The 22590-nt window shown below is 38.6% G+C and overlaps 2 protein-coding genes across 6 annotated transcripts in view; one reads left to right on the top strand and one right to left on the bottom strand.

The window, feature by feature from the left end:
- The first annotated feature begins 1973 nt into the window (after nucleotides 1-1973).
- klhl18 (kelch-like family member 18) lies at nucleotides 1974-12533 on the top strand. The gene is made up of 10 exons (XM_055201841.2): nucleotides 1974-2169; nucleotides 8468-8598; nucleotides 8688-8828; nucleotides 8967-9165; nucleotides 9742-9902; nucleotides 10002-10138; nucleotides 10219-10441; nucleotides 10922-11026; nucleotides 11112-11223; nucleotides 11324-12533. The coding sequence occupies exons 1-10, from the start codon at nucleotides 2035-2037 to the stop codon at nucleotides 11708-11710; spliced, it is 1731 nt and encodes a 576-aa protein (XP_055057816.2). The 5' UTR covers nucleotides 1974-2034; the 3' UTR covers nucleotides 11711-12533.
- Nucleotides 12534-17684: 5151 nt separating this feature from the next.
- Nucleotides 17685-22590, bottom strand: part of bfsp2 (beaded filament structural protein 2, phakinin) — a 26346-nt gene continuing 21440 nt past the window's right edge. For all 5 annotated transcript variants that reach the window (XM_055201839.2, XM_073874398.1, XM_055201836.2 and 2 more), the window contains 7 exons: nucleotides 21460-21542; nucleotides 19881-20037; nucleotides 19649-19804; nucleotides 19381-19509; nucleotides 18430-18665; nucleotides 18145-18230; nucleotides 17685-17845 (listed from right to left, as the gene is read on the bottom strand). In XM_055201839.2, coding sequence (XP_055057814.2) covers nucleotides 17805-17845; nucleotides 18145-18230; nucleotides 18430-18665; nucleotides 19381-19509; nucleotides 19649-19804; nucleotides 19881-20037; nucleotides 21460-21542 — 888 coding nt within the window. In that variant the 3' untranslated portion in view covers nucleotides 17685-17804. The remainder of the gene's footprint in view (nucleotides 17846-18144; nucleotides 18231-18429; nucleotides 18666-19380; nucleotides 19510-19648; nucleotides 19805-19880; nucleotides 20038-21459; nucleotides 21543-22590) is intronic.

The raw sequence follows: 22590 nt of genomic DNA, 5'->3' as shown, positions 1-22590 counted from the left end.
TCTATCCACCCTGATTAAAACCCCAGTTCCAGCTGAAGAAAAGCAGCCACAAAGTATGATACTGTCACCTTTATGCTTTACTCTGGGCATGGTGTTCATTTGGTGATGTGATGTGGGTTTTATTGCACCAAATATATATTTTGGTATAACGGCCCATATTCAACTTTGGTCTCAATGGACTATAATATATTATTCCACATGGATTTGGGATATAGAAATATTTGTTTTTACAAACTTTAGATGGACTTGATGATATTTTTGGTTAAATAATGCTAATAGCCCAAACATGAAGAATTCAGGAGATTTTTGTCACATGTAGGGAGCAAAAAGTACTTGCCAGATATTGTTACAATTCTTTTAATGTTGCTGTAGGCCTCTCGGCAGCCTTCCTTACCATTTTTTTTCCTGGTTTTCTCATAAATTTTAGGTGGATGCCTGGTCTTAGTAATGTCAATCTTGTGCCATATTTTCTCCACTTGTTGATTATTGTTTTTACAGTACTCCATGGTATATTCAGTGTCTTGGAAATGTTTTTAGCCCTCTGTTGATTGATATTTTTCAACAATGGGATCATGTACCTGCTGAGTAAGCTCTACACAGACAATGGCTTTTTCAGTGGTATGATACACAGAAAAAATCCTTTAGGTCCAGGCACACTTCATTAATAGTTAAAAAGTAATTTTAATTGATGAGAGGTATGTACTACTTCATATTTAACTTAAGTCTAAATGTGATTGGTTGCTTGAACACTGCCACAATCACTATTGTAAAAGGGTGTGCACACTTATGCAACCTGGTTATTGTACAACTTTACTTGCCATTTTTTCACCACAAAATTATTCTTAATGTTAATTACTTTAATATATAGGTTTGAAGTAGGGAATTAAGTTGGAACAGGTTCCAAAATGATTCATCTTGGTTTCATTTTATAAATCACAAAAACATGCTATTTAAACAGGGGTGTGTAGACTTTTTATATCCACTGTATATATATATAAAGGTCCTAATATGTACCGTTTTGGTACAGATATGTACATTTGAGGTACTAATATGCACCCTTTAGGTACAAAGTAAAATGTAGGCTAGTTTTTGAAAGGGTACCACCCCAGTGACAGCTTTTGGACATCTTTCTGAAAGAGTGCCCTACAATGAGTATTTTGTATATCTTATGTTAATGCTGCTAGCTTTTATTTTGAATATTAGACATTGCTGATATAAAGTAACAAAATAATTTTTCTCTGGATTACCTATAGTAGTTATCACAATGTGTAATTTGTTCCTCTTAGATAAACATTTTTATCTATCTACACATTTAGGGACATTTGTCTTTAAATTGTTAAAATGTTGTGTAGGCCTATATATATATATATATATATATATATATATATATATATATATATATATATATATATATATATATATATCGTCGTATATATATCGTTGTCCTATATAATTTCAATTCAACTGCAGTTGGTTTGTTTTGATTTAAACCTTCATAACTTAAAAAATACAGCTAAGTTGCACCATAAAACAAAATAATAACATGATAACATAATAATAAACATGTTTTGACAAAAATGTTAAAAAATGGATTTATCTCGTTTTGCAACGAAACTCTTCATAAGATATTCTATTAATAGACCAAATCATATTTTTAAATCCAAGTAGAAAAAATACAAAAATTAAGATGACATTTAGGATCTTAGATTTTGTGAATTAATGGGATTATGCATTATGGATGACAAAACCCTCAATTCAATGCATAATGCAGATTTTCCTATACCTCTTTCTCATAAATCTGTGTCGTTTGCTTTATAACAGTACTATATTCTCGTAAAAACCTGCCAAACTGTTCACTTATTCAAAGACACCAAAGCCATGGGTCACACCAATAATGCTAAATACTTCAATAAATCTACTTTAAGCAGTACATGACCCCTGCATGATCTGCCAGTGGAGGGCACTCGGTTTAACTAATACAACTCCAGCTACGGCGTCTCCGTTTGGACAAAAAGTATCGTTTCAAGTCCATCAATGACGATGGGGGACGCGATTTTTGAAGAATTAGAAGATTTGATGCATTTTTCTGTCGCCGATTTACCCGCTCGTGGATATGCAGTCATGGGGGAGATCCGGCGACAAGGCAAACTCTGCGATGTGACATTAAAAGTACGCTCACTTCCTTTGCTAAGTTTCTAGGACAATGCTAACCAGGTAGCAACGGTCTGTCAGCATGGGAGAGGCTAGTGAAGTACTGTTTGTAAAGATAAGAGCTGTAATGTTAAAGGTTGTCAGTCGTACATGTACTGCGTCTCTGATGTCTCTAAATGCAAACCGTGATTTTAATCGCTGGGCTTGTTGCATTAGCTTAGCAGACTTATAGTGTTAGGTAGTTAGCCATGGATAGCTAACATCCTCTTCAGCAGCACGATACGCTGCTGGTGACGGTGTAGGTTAAACTACAAAAGCACGGAAGAGGATAATGACATGCTGCTGTTGTTGTTATCATTACTAGACATTAAAATCTGTAGAAATGCTATGTGTAAACATTACCCAGTGGTTTGCAAGGAAGGTGCTATCTCCACATTGATATGTGAACTGAATTATCAAGCTTAATTTTAATAGTAACACCAAGTCATTCAAGATGTTTTGAGATGTTTTGTTTTCAGGTAACAGTTTCAAGTTCTGCATTTAACTATAGTATTATTTAGCATTTATGAGCAGCTTATGTGTGACCTGTGATCACTGTCTCTGGTTTGCTGGTGTACTCTTCCTGTTGCTTCGTCAGCTCTTTATGTGGGTCAAAAGAGGATGATCTGACCTGCGTGCAATACCTTACACTTGCTGCTGAGGATTATGGGATACATTTCATTTATCAGGTGTCTTAATGGCACATTGGTTTTGTCCAAAGGTTCCTTGATTTATTTAAATCATACAGTAATATAAATCATTTGTGCTCTCCATTTTGCAAATGAGTTGGAAGAAAGATATTGGATATAACAAGGACAATAGACCCTCTCAAGGTTTGTAAACATTGAATGACTATCAGGTGCGTGCGCAGCATGGGGTCAAACTGTTCATATCATCCAGGCTTTATAATTTAAAGCAACACTATGTAGTTTTTTTTACCTTTAAATAATGTCTCTAAAATTATTTCAGTGATAGAACAACTTTTAACTGGACAAATTGTTCTGTTGCTGCAACCTGAGCCGCCTCCTAGCTGCTACAAGCCCACTGTGAAAGTGGCGGTGGCGGGTAGGAAACACAGCCACGCCGCTCCCCCTGCCTGCAGAAGAGTGTCTGATACCAGGCACTGTTGCGCTTTTCAACCACATGGGGGAGCTGTAAGTAATTTTTACATGGAAACTACATAGTATTGCTTTAATCTAACAGGGCTGAAAAATGATGACTTACCTCAAATGAAGTTAGCACTACAAACACAAGCCTCTTTGATATTTGCATTGTTCCAGTCTGCACGTTAATTGCTTGCAGCCGCAGATGTTGTATTTTTTTGTTTTTGAGATTATGCATGAATGAATAAAAACTTAACGGAAGACCTGGTGCGATTTTCACAGCCCACGACGTAAGTAGGCATTTTTGACGATACCGAATAATATGCAACTCAATCTGCTGTAATGGCTTTTCTGACCCCGACATGCCCAGTGGGAACCGCCTGTGACGTGAACCTTGAAGGGGTCTATATAACCACAAATATGTACATACCTACATATGAATGCAACACTCATTATGGCCACTCTTTAGCACATGATTGCAGATATGTCTGTCTTTCCCACTGATTTGTTCACAATTGTGAAGCCACCATGCCGCCTTATTGGTATCCCCACACATTCTATTAAATTAATAAGAGGATTTTAATAAAAAAAACACTACCAGTCTCCGTAAAGTCTCCCTGTACATTATTACAATGCAAACGTCACAAGCATGTAGAAAATTATTCATTTAAAGTTGTACATTTCAGGAATCCCTGGTAGCCCTTCAGGCATACTCTTCAGTTTTTGGTAGCCCAAAATAAATATAAGTAGCCCAAATAAAAATGCATTATTTTTTATGTAGAATATTGATAAGCTGTTCCTGCCCATTTTCACACTTGGATCGAATTGATTTAATAGTGATTTAATGGTTCATTTAGGGGTGGTTTCCCAGATTATCTTAAACCAGGACTAGGCCTTAGTTTAATTAGGATATATAAATAGTTTTAACAAAAATTCCTTACTAAAGACATTACTTGTGTGCATTTTGAGGTAAAACAAATGATGTATTTTAAGATATGTCAGTGCAAGTTGTTTTCAGTTTGGACAGCTCTTACGTTTATTTTAGTCTAGGACTAGTCTAATCCCTGTCCGCTTAACCGCCACATAAAGTTTATACAGTCACAGATTGGATTATTTTTCCGATCAGAAAAATAGGAGCTACTGTCGCTTTAAGAGCAAGTACTGCAAGGAGCCACTCATGCTGAGTTGAAAAGTGAAGCCTCTGGCTCTTTGATCGCCCCCTGGTGGCTGGCTGCAGTACAAGTCATAACCCCGCCCTCTCCATTCAAATGAATAGGACTTTCCTCTAAATAAAAAAAATATTTACACTTCCAATAAAAGTTTTCGAAAGATGGTTTTGGTCCTTTCAAGTAGTTGTTATCACGCTGATATATGTTCAAGTGTTAATTTTTGTGATAAGTTTCATTTTAGCTTGTAATTTGATGCTATAGAAACGGGGCGTGTCGTTATGATTGGAGTGGTAGAATTGGCCGCGCGAGCGTTTGGGCGGAAGTTTGATACCGCGGCTCCGCCTCTGGCTTCACGGACGATTTCTTCTGCGCATGCCTCGGCTCCAAACTGACGTTTTTACGTAACATGGCGGCGACCGTGGTCGGACATTTTTGGCTTCAATTCATTACAATGGTGGGAGGCGACGTCGCGTCGTCCATATTTTTTTACAGTCTATGGTTTACACCAACCAATGTTTGCTTTTTCCGCGCGTCTACTCCGCTCTACACGCGCGAATGCATCCAAATTGTTCAAGTGGCAAACCACGCGCAGTAGACGCGATTTTGACGCCTGAAACGCGATCTAACGCGCGCCTAGTTTGCCGCTTGAACAGTTTGCCAGCGATGCATTCGCGTGTCTAAAGCAAAGTAGACGCGCAGAAAAAGCAAGCATTTAACGTGCGTCAGAGGCAAAATCCGCTTCTTGTGGGAGGGGCAAGTGCTATGCGGTTGTCTGTTTGCAAGATGACTGATGTTGATTGTGCATTTATCAAGAGAGTTACCAGTTTGTATTTGGTAACCTTACTATAGGGGGAAAATAAACGGCGCGGGTCAATAAACATCACGTGACTCACAAGTGAAGTGTGTATTACAATTTACCAGGTTGCCCAATGTCCTCACTGACACTCTTCCAAGCGAGGTCCTTTTTATTCCTGTCTCCTCTATAGAAATAAGGGGCGATTCACACCGGCTGCGTGGTGTGTGCGTCTCAGCTGCCGTTTTTGTTTAGGCTCCCATGTTAGCAGGTTTGACAGTTCACACCGCCTGCATGACACGCACGTCTCAGGAGCGGCTTGAGCCGCACCGAAAACGCGTGCATGCTAGGAATAGGACCGACGCCTATTTTTCACGCCACACGCAAGCGTCTTGGAAGCATTTCCAGGCAAAATATATGTCACCTATAGCAACAGCAGCGCGTAAACGCTGCGTCAGGCATGCTTCTGGTATGTACAGACACAGAAAACGCGATGCAGCCGCCACGCAACTGACATGCAGCAGATACGCCACGCAGCCGGTGTGAATCGGCCCTAAGAACTTGTGTCATATAGCTCCGGATGACTGCTTACGGACAATATCAAGCGTTGGTTGAATGAGTGACTCCGGGCGGGGCTGCCACCACAGCAGCAAGCAGGCTCCTGATTGGTTAACGCGGCGCAAAATTCTGCCAAAGTTCAAATTGTTCAACTCGGGCGTCAGCCGCAAATTCGTGTGAACTGCAAAATGCGCAAAAAGCACCATTGGCGCATACCGCGCACAACGCTCAATTCGTGCCTTTCGCTCGAGCTAGACACGCAAATTAGGCGGAAACTAACACATTTACTTAACATTGAAACCACTCGCGCTTCACGCCTCTACCGCGGTTGGTGTAAACGCAGCATTGGACCTTGTTCACACTGAGTGCGTCTACATGCACAGAATAAGCGGATGGCTAGAGTCTGCTTGTTGTGGAGAACTGTTTTCATGCGTTTGCATGCGGATCTGTGGGCTGGCTGTGTGGGCGGCTGCGCTTGGATGGGACTTGGAGATTTGTCACGTTTCTTGCGGGTAGTGACGTCATCGCCTATAGTACATAATAGTCGTTCAAAAAGCTATACTGAGCTATACTGTTGTATCTCTTATCGTGTCTGCAGAACCTTAGTCTTACACCGATTATGCCTAATAAACTGATAACACGTGGGGCCATGTAAACGCATAAACGGTTTTCTTCTATCGGGGAAAGCCCATAAACGGCGTAAGCAAAAAACGATCGGCACAGGTAGTTTTTTGCTCATTAACCCGATTTCGCGTGGCATGTAAAGACCTTAACCGGCTTTCTCACGGGTTTGTCCAAGTGGGCATGTCTCCGCGTGTGAAAGATAAACGTTAGACGCGGAAGTAAGCGCAAAGTAACGCATAAAAGTCTCTGCTCTACTAAAGCAGTTGGCAGAGAACCTGCGAAAATAAAAACTGATGTTATATTTACAGGTTCTGGAGACACGAAAAGAGATAAAACAATATAGCTTAAGACAGATATGCCGTCGGCTTTTTGATCGACTATAATGTACTATAGGCCAGTGGTTCTCAAACTGGGGGCCGCGAGATGGTGCCAGAGGGGCCCCAGTTTTATGAGATTTTATAAAATACATTAATTTATCATGAATTCTGTGTTATTAAACCAAAAAAATATATAAGGTTACTAACCAACAGCACTACTTTCATAATATTATATGTTTTGTTTAATTAAAATGTTACATTTTAGAACAAATTTGTCATAAATTTCTCTGAAATTCGCAATGATTTTACCTCAGAAATACATTGATAGACAGTTATAAAATGTGAATCCTCAATTTCTTACAATTAAATTTCCTTATGTGTGATAATTGCCATTGCAAATAGGAAAAGAGGAGGGTGGAGAGAGAGAGCGCGCTTACATTGTTCTGCTAGTGAAGTCAAAATTGTTATTCTTACCTATGTAGCTTTATAGTTACATGGATTAGCCTACAGCAAACATATTTTTCCTGTTTTTGGATGGGAGAGGTTGGGGTGCCATTGTCAGGATGTGTTATGTTACAGTTTCAATATGAACACTTGCTGTGTTCTCTGTATTGTCATTTTGAAGCTGTGGCATACCGAGTTTTGACAATGGCACTTTAACTTCTCTTATCCAAAATTAGGATAAGATAGGATTAAAAATAGCATAGGATTAAAAAATGTACTTTATAAAGCTGCCGTAAATGGAGAAAAAATATTAGCAGGGGACCATGCTTTGAAACCCCTACATTTGGGCTAAGCCCCCAATGTCTACAATGTCCGGCTCCGCCCCTGATAGAGCATAATGTCTCAAATCTGATTTCTTTCTCAATTGGTTATGTTTACTTCAAGACATTCATAATTGTTTCACAAGAATACATGCCGAGATTGCTTTGTGTGTATGTGTCTGGTAAAGACACGAGAGAGGACTGAATTGTGTGTGCGTTGTTGGAAATGCAACTCTATTGTTCGGGCTATATTTTTGTCATAGTAATCCTTGACAATTTAAATGTGAACGTGAGGGGGCATTCAAACGCGATTTCAATACCCGATGCCCGAATTATATACAATATAATTACCTAACCAGATCTGACAGAATGCAAAAGCATTAAAATATATTTTCCTTCTTAAGATAGCCTGATATTTTTTGCTAGCTCGACATTAATTCACAATAGCCCTGGGATGTCGGGTTAGCAATTTTGTGAGCCCTGCATTTTACATTTTTAACCGTGAGTTACAGTCATCTTCATTACAGTAGCGAACATATCACATCAGCGGACAGGCTTATGTATTAATTATGGTGCTCATTCTGAAATTTAAATAAATAATCACGCTTTAAGTAAGTACTGTATGTGCAGGCAATAGTTTGCTGGTTTTGCAAGTATGTTATGTTATACAATATTGTTCATACAGTAAAATGAGTAAAATGGGAATACCAAGATGGTCGCTCCCATTTCTCGCTGTTACGTTAAGCGTTCTACGCGCAATCCAGTCATTTTTATAGATCAGTGGTCTTCCCCCATTCAAATTGATGGACTTCGTCCTGCATGACTCAATTAACTGCAAACTGGGCTTCTTAGTGGCATACCGTCCCTAAAGGGTCTTTGGTTGTAATAAGTTATAATGAGATATGATATAATGTTCACTGAATTACTATCTGTGTTTATGTGTTTGCAGGTAGGTGAGCATAAGTTCAGTGCTCATAGGATCGTCCTGGCTGCGTCTATCCCATATTTCCATGCAATGTTTACCAATGACATGGTGGAATGCAAACAGGATGAGATCATCATGCAGGGCATGGACCCCAGGTAAAGATACAGATATCCACTTGTTGTTGTTTCGATGTGCATGTTATAAATTTGTGCGATAATGTCATTTTTGTGCTGTCTTTAAATAGTGCACTTGAAGCCCTAATAAACTTCGCCTACAATGGACACATAGCCATAGACCAACAAAACGTCCAGGCTCTGCTGATAGGAGCCAGTTTCCTGCAGCTTCAAAATGTCAAAGATGCCTGCTGCTCATTTTTACAACAGAGGTACAGATTTTTACAATGGAACAAGTTCAAATTGTTGATAAAAAAATCACATTCAAGGCCCAGCTTATGAAACACGAGTGCATTGTTGGAGTAATACGACTGATGGTTTAACATCCCTGACAAATTCTTTATTTACAGGTTGCATCCGAAGAACTGCCTTGGTGTGCGTCAGTTTGCAGAAACCATGATGTGCACGACGCTTTATGATGCAGCCAACAGCTTCGTTCACCAGCACTTTGTCGAAGTGTCCATGTCGGAGGAGTTCCTTGCGCTCAGGTCGGAGGAAGTCCTTGAGCTTGTCGGCTGTGATGAGCTAAATGTCCAAGCAGAGGAGCAGGTCAGGGTCATGTTTACGCAATAGATGTAAATCAAACAATAGTATGCCGCTTTTTCATTGCATAGTACCTCACGGGTCATGCTGTGTCAGCTCAGGCTCGGTTAGCTTCTCCATTATGTTCAGTACCATTTCAGAGTGGGAGGGATTATAGGTGTGTCTTTATATTTGCGCTACCTACTGCTGTGACATCATACAAAAAGTGGAAGCAAGCAATAGGGAGCATCGTTGGAGTGCAGTGTTTCCCATACATTCATTTATTTGTCAGTCCGTCCCAAAATCAAAATTGGCCAATTGCGCTGCTAGTGGCGATTCTTTCAGACCAATCAGGGATCTACTTTGTTTTCATGTCACAATTTATTATCAGCTCAGCTCACCTGGAACCCCACCCAAGGTGGGTCTAAAGAATGTATCAGGTACTTCGTACTGTACCCAGTGGAAAAGCCCCCAAAAGTGAGCTGACCCGACCCGTGGAGTACTATGCAATGGAAAGCGGCATTATTGGATGGACTTAAGAAACAGCCTGTTTTCAGTATGTAGTGATGTTTTTATGAGATGACATCATTTTGGTGGTTGTAGGTCTTTGACGCTGTTCTCGCATGGGTGAGGCATGCACTTGACGAACGAGAGTCTCGATTGCCCGAGTTATTGTCTAAAACTCGGCTGCCCCTGTGCCGACCTCAGTTCCTGGCTGACCGAGTCCAACAAGATGAGCTTGTGCGCTGCTGCCACAAGTGCAGGCAAGTTTTGGAGCGGTAGTTTTGCATACATCATGACATTTCCAGGTGATTTTGTTCATGTCTTGAGTTAAGCTGTGAACTTGCCTGCGATCCAAACAGGGACCTTGTCGATGAGGCGAAAGATTACCATCTCATGCCGGAGCGAAGACCCCACCTCCCAGCCTACAAAACACGGCAGAGATGTTGCACATCTATAGCAGGCTTAATCTATGCAGTCGGCGGTCTCAACAGTGCTGGTAAACTTGTGTTCACAAACCGCTCATGACATTTAAAAGATCTGTATTTTGAAACGATCAACTAAATGTTTTATTTCCAGGTGACTCCTTAAACGTTGTGGAAGTATACGATCCAATTGGAAACTGCTGGGAACGATGCCAACCGATGAGCACAACCCGAAGTCGAGTGGGTGTCGCCGTTGTAAACGGACTGCTTTATGCTATCGGCGGATACGACGGCCAGTCGCGCCTCCGAACCGTAGAAGTTTACAACCCGGATACTGACACGTGGACCAAAGTCGCCAGCATGAATACTCAACGCAGGTGAGAAGTCGTGAGAAATAGACATCTGGTTAGGTAATATGTGTTTATCGGCTTAGAACATCGCAAATTTAAATTTTCTGTGGGTCTTAGTACACGATGTAACTATAGACGAGTCAAGTTTTAAATAGGAAAAATGTCGAAACTCTTTGGTTGTTTTTGGCGCGATGCTGGTGGTCTGATCGGGTTCGGTGGATTGTGCTGGGCTATGCTGGAGGTGGTGGCGCCGGACGCGGAGATCGGCTGAATGGATTCCAAAACTGTAAAAATCAAATGTTTAATTCTAGGAGAACTGAGTAAGGTCATGTTAAAGTTTGAAATCAATGACTAAAATAAAACTTTGATGCCCCTACACTTATAAAACAGGCAGACATATGTATTTATTTTATGAAATCATGAAAATACCTGAAACCCCTAGTTTTAGGTACATATTATACCGATAAACATCTTATATAATTTATCTCTCTATTTTTTCTGCATTAGTGCAATGGGAACAGTTGTGGTTGATGGACACATATATGTCTGTGGTGGATATGATGGCAAATCCTCTCTAAATTCAGTCGAGTGTTATTCTCCAGAGAATGACAGGTAAGTCAATACATAGTCATAATAACTAATTGTAACCTTTCAAATCTAAATTAATATCCTCTTTCATTTTGCATAATTTTATTAGATGGACAGTTGTTACAGAAATGAGCGCGAGCCGCAGCGCTGCCGGTGTTACTGTGTTTGAAGGCCGAATATTTGTATCGGGTGGTCACGATGGTCTGCAGATATTTAACACGGTTAGTGAACATCATTCATCTTACACTTTTCTCTGAGGTGCCTTTTGTTTTAAAGAGCAAGTGTTTAAGAATAGACGTTTAATGTCGTTTCTTCCACTAGGTGGAGTACTACAACCACCATACATCCTTGTGGCACCCTGTTGCTCCCATGATGAACAAGCGGTGTCGGCATGGCGCCGCAGCTTTGGGCAGCAATCTTTATGTGGCTGGAGGTTACGACGGCTCTGCGTTCCTCAGTGGAGCGGAGGTATATAGCTCAGTAGCCGATCAGTGGAGCCACCTAGTGGCCATGAACACTCGGCGCAGCCGCGTTTCTCTGGTGGCCAACTGCGGTCGACTCTACGCGGTGGGAGGTTACGATGGACAGTCTAATCTTAGCTCTGTGGAGATGTATGATCCAGAAACGAACCGCTGGACGTTTATGGCACCGATGGTGTGCCACGAAGGCGGGGTAGGGATGGGCTGTATACCCCTACAGCCTTCTTAACGCCTCAACCCAAAAGGACATTTCGCTTATTTGAAAGGAAAAAGGTTTTTGTACCATCAAATTGCATTTATGATCATGATGTCATGACCTTACTTGACATGTTTGCATCAGGTACTATACAGGCTTTGCCTCAAGCAGATATGCCAGTATACCTTTAACGGTGATGTCATAAAATCCTGTTTTTCTTCTTTTGGCAACCAAACGAAGAATTCGCGCACATATTTTGCAATGTTTTTTTTTAAATACACACATAATAAGACTTCCCAGAATTGGGTTGCATGATTGCAAAAACACATTTGGTGGTTATAAAGAATATAACAGGAAGAAACAAAATGTGCTTACTGGGGAAAAACTAATTCTCATGTTGTACTGTAGTAAGATGACAGTGGTGTTAACAGCATGTTAGTGTGGACGTATAAAAGCATCACGTTTTGGGATATTATAGTGTACATGTTATTCCACTAAGAAAGATATTCTAGACAGGTAAAAGTTAACCCACGTCATAATTGGGAGAGTATAATCAAATAAGTTTGATTAATACGGAAAAGTTTTTTATATTTAGGTTAATTTGGGATATCGCTCATATAATGAATGTCGCTGTTTTGCAGGACATTTGTCCTGTATCTGCAAAACATCTGCTAGATGTGCCATGACTTATTTCACATAAAAATCAATACTTGATTCACTTAGACTATTAAAGAAAGCATTAACACGTTACAATAAGTTTGCATTTGCTAACACATTAGCTGACACGAATTAAAGGATTAGTCAATTTTCTTGGGGGAAGAATCCGGATGGTTTGCTCACCACCATGTCATCCAGAATGTTGATGTCTTTCTTTGTTCGGTCGAGAGGAAATTGTGTTTTTTGAAGGGAGCGTTGCAGAGTTTTTCTGATTTTGATGGACTTTAATGGAGCCCAACATTTGGTACTTGACTCAACACTTGGCAGTTTTTTTCAACGGAGTTTCAAGGGACTGTGAACGATCCCAAACGAGTCATGGGGGTCTTGTCTAGCGGGGCGATTGTCATTTTTGACAAGAGAAGTGATAAATATACACTTTTAAAGCACAACTTCTCGTCGTGTAGATCCGGTCGTGATGCGCCAGCTGACCCCACTACGTCACTGCAATACGTCATGACGTCAAGAGGTCACAGAGGATGAACGCGAAACTCCGCCCCAGTGTTTACAAGCGTCTTGAAAGAGGACCGTTCCTACGTTGTTATATGTCAACTGATACTAATTCATGTCTTTGTGGCAGTTTATTGTTTAAAATGGTCCGCAAATGTGCGTTTTATATATGTAACACGTGACCTCCCTACGTCACTACGCATTTACGTTAGGTCGCGCTGGACCGGACCTTGACGAAAAGTTGTGGTTTAAAAGTATATATTTTTTGTTTTTCTTGTCGAGAATGACGGTCGTTTCGCTGGATAGGACCCTTGTTCTTCGTTTGGGATCGTTTGTGGTCCTTTGGGACTCCGTTGAAAAAACTGTTACGTGTTGAGTTAAGTATTAAATGTTGGGCTCTATTAAAGTCCATTAAAATGAGAAAAATTCTGCAATGTCTTCCCCAAAAAACATGATTTCTTCTCGACTGAGCGGGGAGGGACATCGACATTTTGGATGACATGGTGGTGAGTGGATTGTCTGGATTTTTCTTGTAAGAAAATGGACTAATTCTTTAACATAGTGTTTCAGTATTAATGTCAACACAGTTATTCATGTTAGTTCATTGTGCTAATGTCAACTTTTAAATGTATTAGTAAATGCAAAATGAACATGAACTAACATTAATAAATGCTGTTGAAGTATTGTTCATTGTTAGTTCATGTCAGCTAACTCATGTTAACAAATACAACTTTATTGTAAAGTGAGTTTTCCTTTAGGGTTAGTTGTTTGGGAGCTCTGTATTTCCTTTAGGTTTGGACCAATTATGTAACGGATGGGTCGTGATGTACCTGCCCTATGTAATGTTTTTTTTTTTCTTTTTTTAGGGTTTTTAATTGTGAGAATCAGCACACATACCAAAAAACAGGCATATTGAGATTAACTGACAAAGTCAATTGCAAACCCTACAGCTCAGATACAGTCTGTGCTTTCAGGTTTACTTACTATTGTGGCATCAGGTCCTCTTAGAAAAATGATGTGTGTGGAAAAATATTGTTTTGTCAAAATCATGTGTCATGACTGTAAGGTATTGACTGTATGGAAGTGTATGCTTTTTTAGTGTTCTTTGCTTGCTTTTTATTTTAAATAACACAAATCTATATTTGGGATTACTGACTGTGAATTTTTAACACGGTTTATATTTTCTTTACCTGCACTGCATCTCTGCTGATTTCATTTCGTGATTACTTTGTATTAACTTCCAGTTGCGGTGCAGTATTTACTATTTTCGTTTTTTTTAAGACTTTAATTTATTAATAGCTGTAGGTTTTCTTTTCGTTTCATAGCATTGCACATAGTAGTTTATCTGTCAAATGAGAATCAAGTTTACGTTTTACAGAAGTCTAATATATGTATGTATATATGTATTTGGATCGGTGAATTTCTTTGTGTTGAATATACTTCTGCTACCTCTGTGTGAGATGGGAGAGCTCAACAGGGACAGGAGGCAGTCGCCCTGTGACTTAAAAAAAATCATTTAAAGGAAAACACCACCGTTTTTCAGTGTTTTGCTATGTTCTTACCTCAGCTTAGACGAATTAATACAGACCTATCTTTTTTTAATGCATGCACTTGATTTTTGTATGCAGCGCATCAATGTGTTGGCGTTTGGCCTGGCCCCATTCATCTTGGGATTCAAGCGGGGATGAGTTTGGGAGCCACCAAACACTTCCATGTTTTCCCGATTTTAAGATGGCACTATATAAAACATGAAATTATATATTTTTAAGCGAATAAAAAATGAGAACTATATTGTTTGGTGGAAGAGCACTTGGTTTGCAGAACTTCGACCTCGGGCGCAGTACTATTGACAGAAGTTTGAGCGAGAGGGGGAGGAGTCAGGAGTGGTGATGTTGCTGCACGCAAACAATATAGTTCTCATTTTTTATCTGCTTTAAAAATTTATTTTTAAGTTTTGTTTTGTGCCACCATACTTGTGTAACTACTCATGTAACAGTCTTTAAATGGTGAAAGCATGGAGGTGTTTGGTGGCTTCTGAGTTCATCCCTGTTTGGATCCTAAGGAATGAATGGGGCTAGGCTAGATGCTGACACATTCATGCGCTGTGTGCAGGGATTGAGTGCGCGCATTGAATGAAGATGGGTATGTATTAATTAATCTGGATTGAGGTACGAACATAGTAAAATATAAAAAACTGTGGTGTTTTCCTTTAACCTGAAGGAACTTTACGGCATTAACTGAACTCTTTTGTGTGGGACTAAAATAATCTTTTTTCACATCTTTAATGTCTTGAATAAACATTGATTTTATGGACACAGTGCAGCCCGGTGCCATCATTTTCTCTGTGACGCACGCAACTGTTGGTCACACCCTTTGTCTGGCTGGTGTTTTAATCGAGCGACCCGCGTCTGTGTGCTGTTAGTTCGTGAGATTTAAGGATGACTGGAAACATGAATGCAGTACTGGTGGTCTTGTTGCTCATCTCTGCGTTGAGCTTGTCAGCTGCCTTACCCATGGAGATGCTTCAGAAGGTACTTTTATCATTATTCTTCAGAGAGCCAATAAATGTACTAAAAATAATACATGCATTCATTTCCATATGTTAAAAAATACATGCTTTCTATGTTTTCATTATTTGTGTGTTAAAAAAGGTAACGGGCGTTATCCTTTCAAAAAGTTTACTTTTGTAAATGGTGCATATTAGTACCTCAAAGGTACATATCTGTACCTAAATGGTAAGGGTACCATCCCAGTGCATTTTATATGACGGTATACTGTTTGTTTTTCATTTGTAGACACTTGTGATCCAGCCCTCAGATGTGCACCCTACAGACAGCGTTGCACTTGGAAACTCACAGGTGAGAATCGTGACGCGCATACATATATATTGTGACAAATACACTCTCAGAAAAAGGTACAAAAGTTGTCACTGGGATGGTACCTTTTAATAAGATCCTAATTTTGGTACCAGTATGCATGTGGGCCAATGGCGTAACGTCGTAAAATGTAAAAGGGTTCAAATTTAAAAATAAATTTGCAGATTACTTGCATACATTGTATTTTTTGAGGACCCAGTCTAAAATTTCTGGTTTTATTTTATTGTATTTTATTTTGAAAGAATATTTGGGGGATAACTGCAAAAATTTAAATAATGTGTAACCGGTCTGCATCAACTAGTATTTTTTTTTTTTATTAAAATATATTCATAAAAAAGTTAAATAAAATATATCTACACTCTTAAAATGAATATGTTAAATTAACACATCTTGTGTCTAGTTAAGGACAACACATCTAGTGTGTTGTCCTTAATTTAACACATCTCTGTGTTATTTTTGGAACAACACACTTTGTGTTGTTTTAACACATCTTGTGTTGTCCCTTTTATTTTTTATGAACTTAAATGACACTTAATGTGTTAAAAACAACACATAATGTGTTAAATAGTTTAACACAAAGCAATGGTCTAAAATTAACACATCCAGGGTGTGTTAATTTTAACACATTGCTCTGTGTTAAACTTTCAACACATTATGTGTTAATTTTAACACATTATGTGTCATTTCGTGCTGATTTAGAGTTCATATAAATAAAAGGGACAACACAAGATGTGTTAAAACAACACAAAGTGTGTTGTTCTAAAAATAACACAGAGATGTGTTAAATTAAGGACAACACACTAGATGTGTTGTCCTTAACTAGACACAAGATGTGTTAATTTAACACATTCGTTTTAAGAGTGTAGTTTAGTGTAATATGTTTTTTTTTTCATACATTTTTACATAATTTATCAAAGATTATTCAGAAAACAGAGCTGTTTTCAGCATATGTCAGGACAAATATTACAAAAATGCTTAAGAATTTACATTTAGAAATAACTAATAAAATTATATTTTAAAATGTTTTTTTTTTATGATTACACTTACATGCCATCAAGGTGGATAAAATATTTAATATTTCTCATTCTTTGGCGGTTACACCATTTGACATTTTCAGGTCCATTCAGTCTTAACTTTCATAAAAATGGTGCAAATGTACTTTTTTATTGCATAAAATTAACATAAATACATTGTGCATCGAAATAAACCTGATGTGTGCTTTTAAAACAAGTAAAAAAAAATTCTCATCTTGCCAAACCGTTTTCGTGACTGACCCAGGTTTTTTGCACCGTACTGTATATGTATGTATGTATGAGGAATATTAAAGCTATGTTGTGCTATACTGACAGGACGTGAGGCTCGGCAGCTTTGGGTTTCGTCAAAAAAGAGGATCTGCTAACACAGGGAAACCGGCCCAATACTGTGCAGGATGCTTCTCTGTTATAGGCGATCCGACAAAACCACAGCAGTGAGATCTCCTGTATGTCCAAATGTAAAGAAATACTTCTGTACACCTGCATGATATCTTTTGTATTGAAATTGATCAACTATATACCAAAAAGGTTTTATTATCTGTTAATATGATTTGATTTTTTATACTTACTATTATGATTTTTTTTACACTAGTTTGTGAATGCAGGTTTGATGAACCGTACATTTTGTATGTACGTACATGTTTCAGAAAGTCAAGTACATTTCTTGCACGCATGCAGTAAAGTTGCAATTAGTGGATTTCCTGGATTAGAATAATAACATGGGTTTGGAAGTAATGTCTCGGTAAACCTGTCATTATAACCACAAGGTGTCATTATTGTGTTAAAGAGCTGACCATTGTCAATTCTTCATATACCGTATCCTGTCATTAAAGAGTTTTTTACACATGGGAGTGTAATGTGGGATCACAGATCATACGGATTATATAAAGTCAATTCAGAATACGAAGAAGTTGCATAATAGGTACATTTTCGAATTATGCAATGAAACTTGTTTAATTGCTCATTTATAAATGTTGCACTGTACACCTCAAACAGATTACAAGTGAAGAAACATAATATTCATGTGAATTAAGCAATACTTTGCAAAATAGTTCATTCTTTGCTTTCCTCTGGAGCATCAGGAGCATCAGAACCTGGTGGAGGAATTTAAAATATATTATTTATTTTATAACAGACACTTTTATTCAACTCAGAGTATATTACAATATATATATATATATATATATATATATATATATATATATATATATATATATATATATATATATATATATATATATATATATATATATATATATATATATATATATATATATATATATATTTATTTATCAATATGTATTCAAACCCATATCTATTTCTATCACAGAGCTATACAGGAGCAAAGCTTTATTTTTAAGAGTGTATGTAGATAAGTCCATGAAAACATTACATTTCGTCTGTGGACAGCTCTGTGCTCCACAGTTGTCAGGTTTGGGAGAAGTTCGTCCCTCGGGTACTGAAGAGCCACCAGGGCACCTAATGGTACATTACAGGTTATATAACACTGTGGTTATATACTGTATTTCTTAGTCACATCTGGGTTTAAAGAAACTGTAGAAATTGAAACTAGAGATGGTTTCTAATAATCACAGGCCTCTTGGGAGAAATAGATGAAACATGTTGAGTTTGACTTGATACACAAACATTTCAGTTGCAGATTTCAGATCAGACTCACGCTGAAGAGCAGAATCTGCTCTCCTCTCCGTCCAAGATACCGTGATACGATCCGATTTCCGTCTCTAGCTTCATCTTGTTGCTAAGCAAAGTTTCGTAGTCACGCTTCTGCTGCTCGATGTCTCCCCGGACATCACCGAGCTCCGCTTCCAGCTTTCTAATAACCGAGCCCAGATTCTGAAGCTCAATGTCATGCCAGTGCTTGGCATCATTGAGGGCATTCTCCAGGCCACGTTTCTGCAAGGGGCATGTTGTCACAACAGTATATGTGTCAGTGTCAAATGCAACTTTCTGCTGCTAACATAATGGCTCACAAATAGATCACTAGAGAATTTATGTGGCTTGCAGTTCATTTAAAGTATGTTGTATTAGTATGTAATTCAATGGTCAATTAAAGGAATAGTCTACTCAAATAAAACGTAGCGCTTTTCTAAGCGGATTTAAAAGAGGAACTATATTTTATGGCGTAATAGCACTTTTGGGAGTACTTCGACTCGCCTGAAAAGTCCGCTCCCCTTCTCACTCTCATAATGGGAGCGGGAGGGTGTTACTGCGCTGAGTCGAAGTACTCCCATAAGTGCTATTACGCCATAAAATATAGTTCCTCTTTTAAATCTGCTTAGAAAAGCGCTACGTTTTATTTTGTACCACCAAACTTGCTCGTATAACTACTCGTCTTAAATAGGAAAAACGTTGATGTGTTTGGTCACTTCTAACTTTATCTCTAAATGGTACCATTGAATGAATGGGGCTAAGCTAAATGCTATCGAAGCGTTGCAGCGCGCTCCAGGGCTTACGTGCACGCACACAGATGATAGAGGGATGTATCAACAATTCTTAGTTAAGGTAATAACATATTTTAATATTGAAAATTAGTAGACTATTCCTTTAAGTTGGCTATAGGAACACGTTCATATAGTCTACCAATGCGAGATCATGAAGAGTATTTTACCAGAGTTCTGATAGATTCGGTCTCGGCTTGTAGACTCTGAATCTTACAACCGGCATCATTGCACTCTATCTTTAGGGCCTCAAGCTCCGCCTCTTCTTGACTCAGTTTAGTCTTCACACCTTCAGCCGGCTGCACGCACACATATATCATGATATATTAGGTACTTTACAGGTCCCCAGAATCTAAGACAACCCAGGGACATCCCACCTCCCCAAAAAACCCTTATAATCACAAATTTAATGTATTAGTGATTCATTCTTGATGCTACCTTGCACTCAAGGTAGGCATCAGTTTCTGCACGATTCTTCTCGATGACCTTTTCCCAGTGGGAACGAATGAAATCAAGAATCTGGTCCAGACTGGTTTCAGTGGGAGCTTCTGGATCATCACGGCCACCCATCTGCTTATAAAGCTCTCTGACATCCTGAAGAAGACCAACATAAGATTAGTTTTAACGTGTGATAAGATTATTTTTTAACGTGTAACTTGTTTTATCTCACGTCTGTGTGGATTTGCTCCAGATTCATCAGTTCGCTCTTCATGCTTTCAATTTGATTCTCCAGGTCCGTCCTGCTAAGGTTTGCGTCATCGATGACCTTGTACAGTGAATTAATCTCATCCTCCACCGCCTTACGGAACGGCTGTTCATTTTCATACCTATAAATCATGCACAGAAACCATTATTGAAAAGTCCTCCTAATACAAATGTTACGTTATGAAAGAGTTTCTTTCCTGTGTTGGTGTATTTCCTATTGAAACATGAAAGTTGGAGTGGCACATATTAAAATGCTATAGATTAGGTAGGCCTATGTCACAGCCATGAATCATGGTTTTCAAACAGCTAGTTGGTGGTGGGTGGCATAAGGGGGAGGGATATTATCATGCTAGAGAGCATTCGATTGGACAAAAAACTGCCTATAGTGCAGGCTGAGTCATCAATATTTTTGTTTTTGGTTTCTGATAGAGAAAGCCACTTTAAATAAACCTATAAATGGCTGTGAAAAGTATGAATTGGCATTTAAATGGACTCAAATCAAAACCCACAAATATTTTAAGAGACATTTGTAACCAAACCATTTGTGTACCCCATTTACTTCCATAGTATTCTTTTTTCCTACTATAGAAGTGAATGGAGTCCATGAACGGTGAACTATCCCTTTAACCTATATTTCAATATTGTTTTTATTTTGATGGTCCACATTTTACATTATGTTAACTTCCAGAATGTTGCGCAGTCACGTTAAAGGTGCAGTGTGTAAATTTTAGTGGCATCTAGTGGTGAGGTTGCGAATTGCAACCAACTGCTCAGTCCACTGCTCACCCCTCGTTTTGAAACGCATAAAGAAGCTATGATACCCGCCACTGAAAAAAACATGTAATTGACGGAGACAATTTAGTAAAAAAAAGTTTGTCCGTTAAGGGCTTCTGTAGAAACATGTCCACGTAAGGGGACCCTCTATGTAGATAAAAACGTCTCATGCTAAGGTAATAATAACATAACAGTTCATTATAAAAAGGTCTTTATACACCACTGATAATATAGTTTTGTATATTATGTTGCATTTCTGTCAAGAGATCCTTCTAAAAATTACACACTGCACCTTTATAACAAGCTCTCATTATAGTTTAAGTATACAGTCTGTCTAACACTTTATTGTGATGATTCCCCAACAAACATTTAACTAACCCCATTCACACAGGACACTGGTCTCGGAAATTTAAAATTGGCAAGTGGCTTCTGTGTGAACACAAAAATGACTATGCACTGACGTGTCAACTTTCTACTAAACTTAACCCTACAGTGCACTAATACTCAACTTTAATGAGGTGTAGTGTTACTAGTCTGAATGGGGACCATTAAAATAAAGTGTAACCCAAATATTTTTGCTGAAACCATCGTTCATGGCACAGCTTCACTTTTTTGTTTATTAATTGAATGATTATATATTTTCAAAATCCGTGTTAGGTTGGCTATATATACTGTAAATTCAGGTTATAGTAGTTTTCTTTTTTTTTAAGTTTTGCTTATGAAGGCTAATAATAAAATCAAACTTGATGTTATCTTTGAAACTCACACACCTGTCCTTGAAGTCCTCTGCACTGGCTTGGACGTTCTCAGTCTGTAGCATAAGTCGAGCGTTGTCCAGGATGGCTTCACTCACCTGACAGACAGCACAAACAGCTTAGTGTGTACACCAATGAGAAAACAAACACTCTTCTTCCTCTCAGAGGCATCATGCACATTCAAACTGAGCGGTGAATAGGCGAAAATGGTGAGGGGGGCTTGGGGGTGCTTTGTCCCCCCTAAAATGATTATTAAAAACGTGTGCATTATAAATAATATAAGGATATATTAGGGATGGGCACGAGTACTCGATTGCTCGAGTACTCGAACGAGGCATCGATGATTGATCACGAAAACGATAATCATGTGGGTTTATTTATTTATGTTTTGTGGTTAAAGCGGCATTTAGATGTCTGGTTGGCATTACAAGCGCCTGTGGTAGTAAAGACTGGGTGCGTGTTTGTTGTTGTGTTGAGTTACGCATGCAGACCGGCGTATGACATCAGTAACGTTACCATGCAGATATAAAAAACAAACAGATAAAGTCTGCGCACCGCGGCAACCCGCCGATCCATGCTATGCTGTAAAGCCGAACACACAACACATCACGGAGGCACTATGGTTTAAAAGGATGCCGTGATTTTGAGATTCACTTCGGTTGGACGAAAATACAGTCAGTCTAGTGCAAAATGCACATCCCTAGGATATATACTTTAAATAATTGTGTAAGTAGTAAAACAATACAAATGCAAATATGGCAGAAAACAGGTTTTTAAAAACATTAGGGTTTTAAAACCTTAAAGGTGCCAAAGAATGCATTAAAATAATATGTTAAAATTATTCTCTGATATCTACATAGAATGTGGCGGTTTTACATGTCCTGTTTAAAATGTCCATTTACAACCCCAGGTATTGCCTTTAGAATGAAATGGTCTATCATTACCTTATTTGAAAGGGTCCTGAATAAAAATGTTGAGCTTTGCTCTTATTGGCTGTTTCACAGAGAGGCTCATTCAGTTGCTCTTTGTGTGTAAACAGAACTAATGTTTTAGCCTGTATCAGTCGAAGATACAAATTTTTATAAAAAATAATCAATTGTTTGGAGATTGTTAATGGACGTTTCTAAATGGTAAGTTTGTGTTTTT

The sequence above is a fragment of the Misgurnus anguillicaudatus genome, chromosome 2, assembly GCF_027580225.2.
Source record: "Misgurnus anguillicaudatus chromosome 2, ASM2758022v2, whole genome shotgun sequence".
In the NCBI taxonomy this organism is placed as follows: Eukaryota; Metazoa; Chordata; class Actinopteri; order Cypriniformes; family Cobitidae; genus Misgurnus; species Misgurnus anguillicaudatus.
The sequence above is the reverse complement of the archived record's forward strand: the minus strand, read 5'-3'. Positions and strand labels throughout refer to the sequence as shown.

What these genes read in the sequence shown, in the direction of transcription:
- klhl18 (XM_055201841.2), top strand. Translation starts at nt 2,035, where the DNA reads ATGACGATGGGGGACGCGATTTTTGAAGAATTAGAAGATTTGATGCAT. An exon ending in CGCTGCTGCCACAAGTGCAG is followed by an intron (nt 9,903 to 10,001) that starts GCAAGTTTTGGA and finishes CGATCCAAACAG; the next exon opens with GGACCTTGTCGATGAGGCGA. An exon ending in AGCATGAATACTCAACGCAG is followed by an intron (nt 10,442 to 10,921) that starts GTGAGAAGTCGT and finishes TTTCTGCATTAG; the next exon opens with TGCAATGGGAACAGTTGTGG.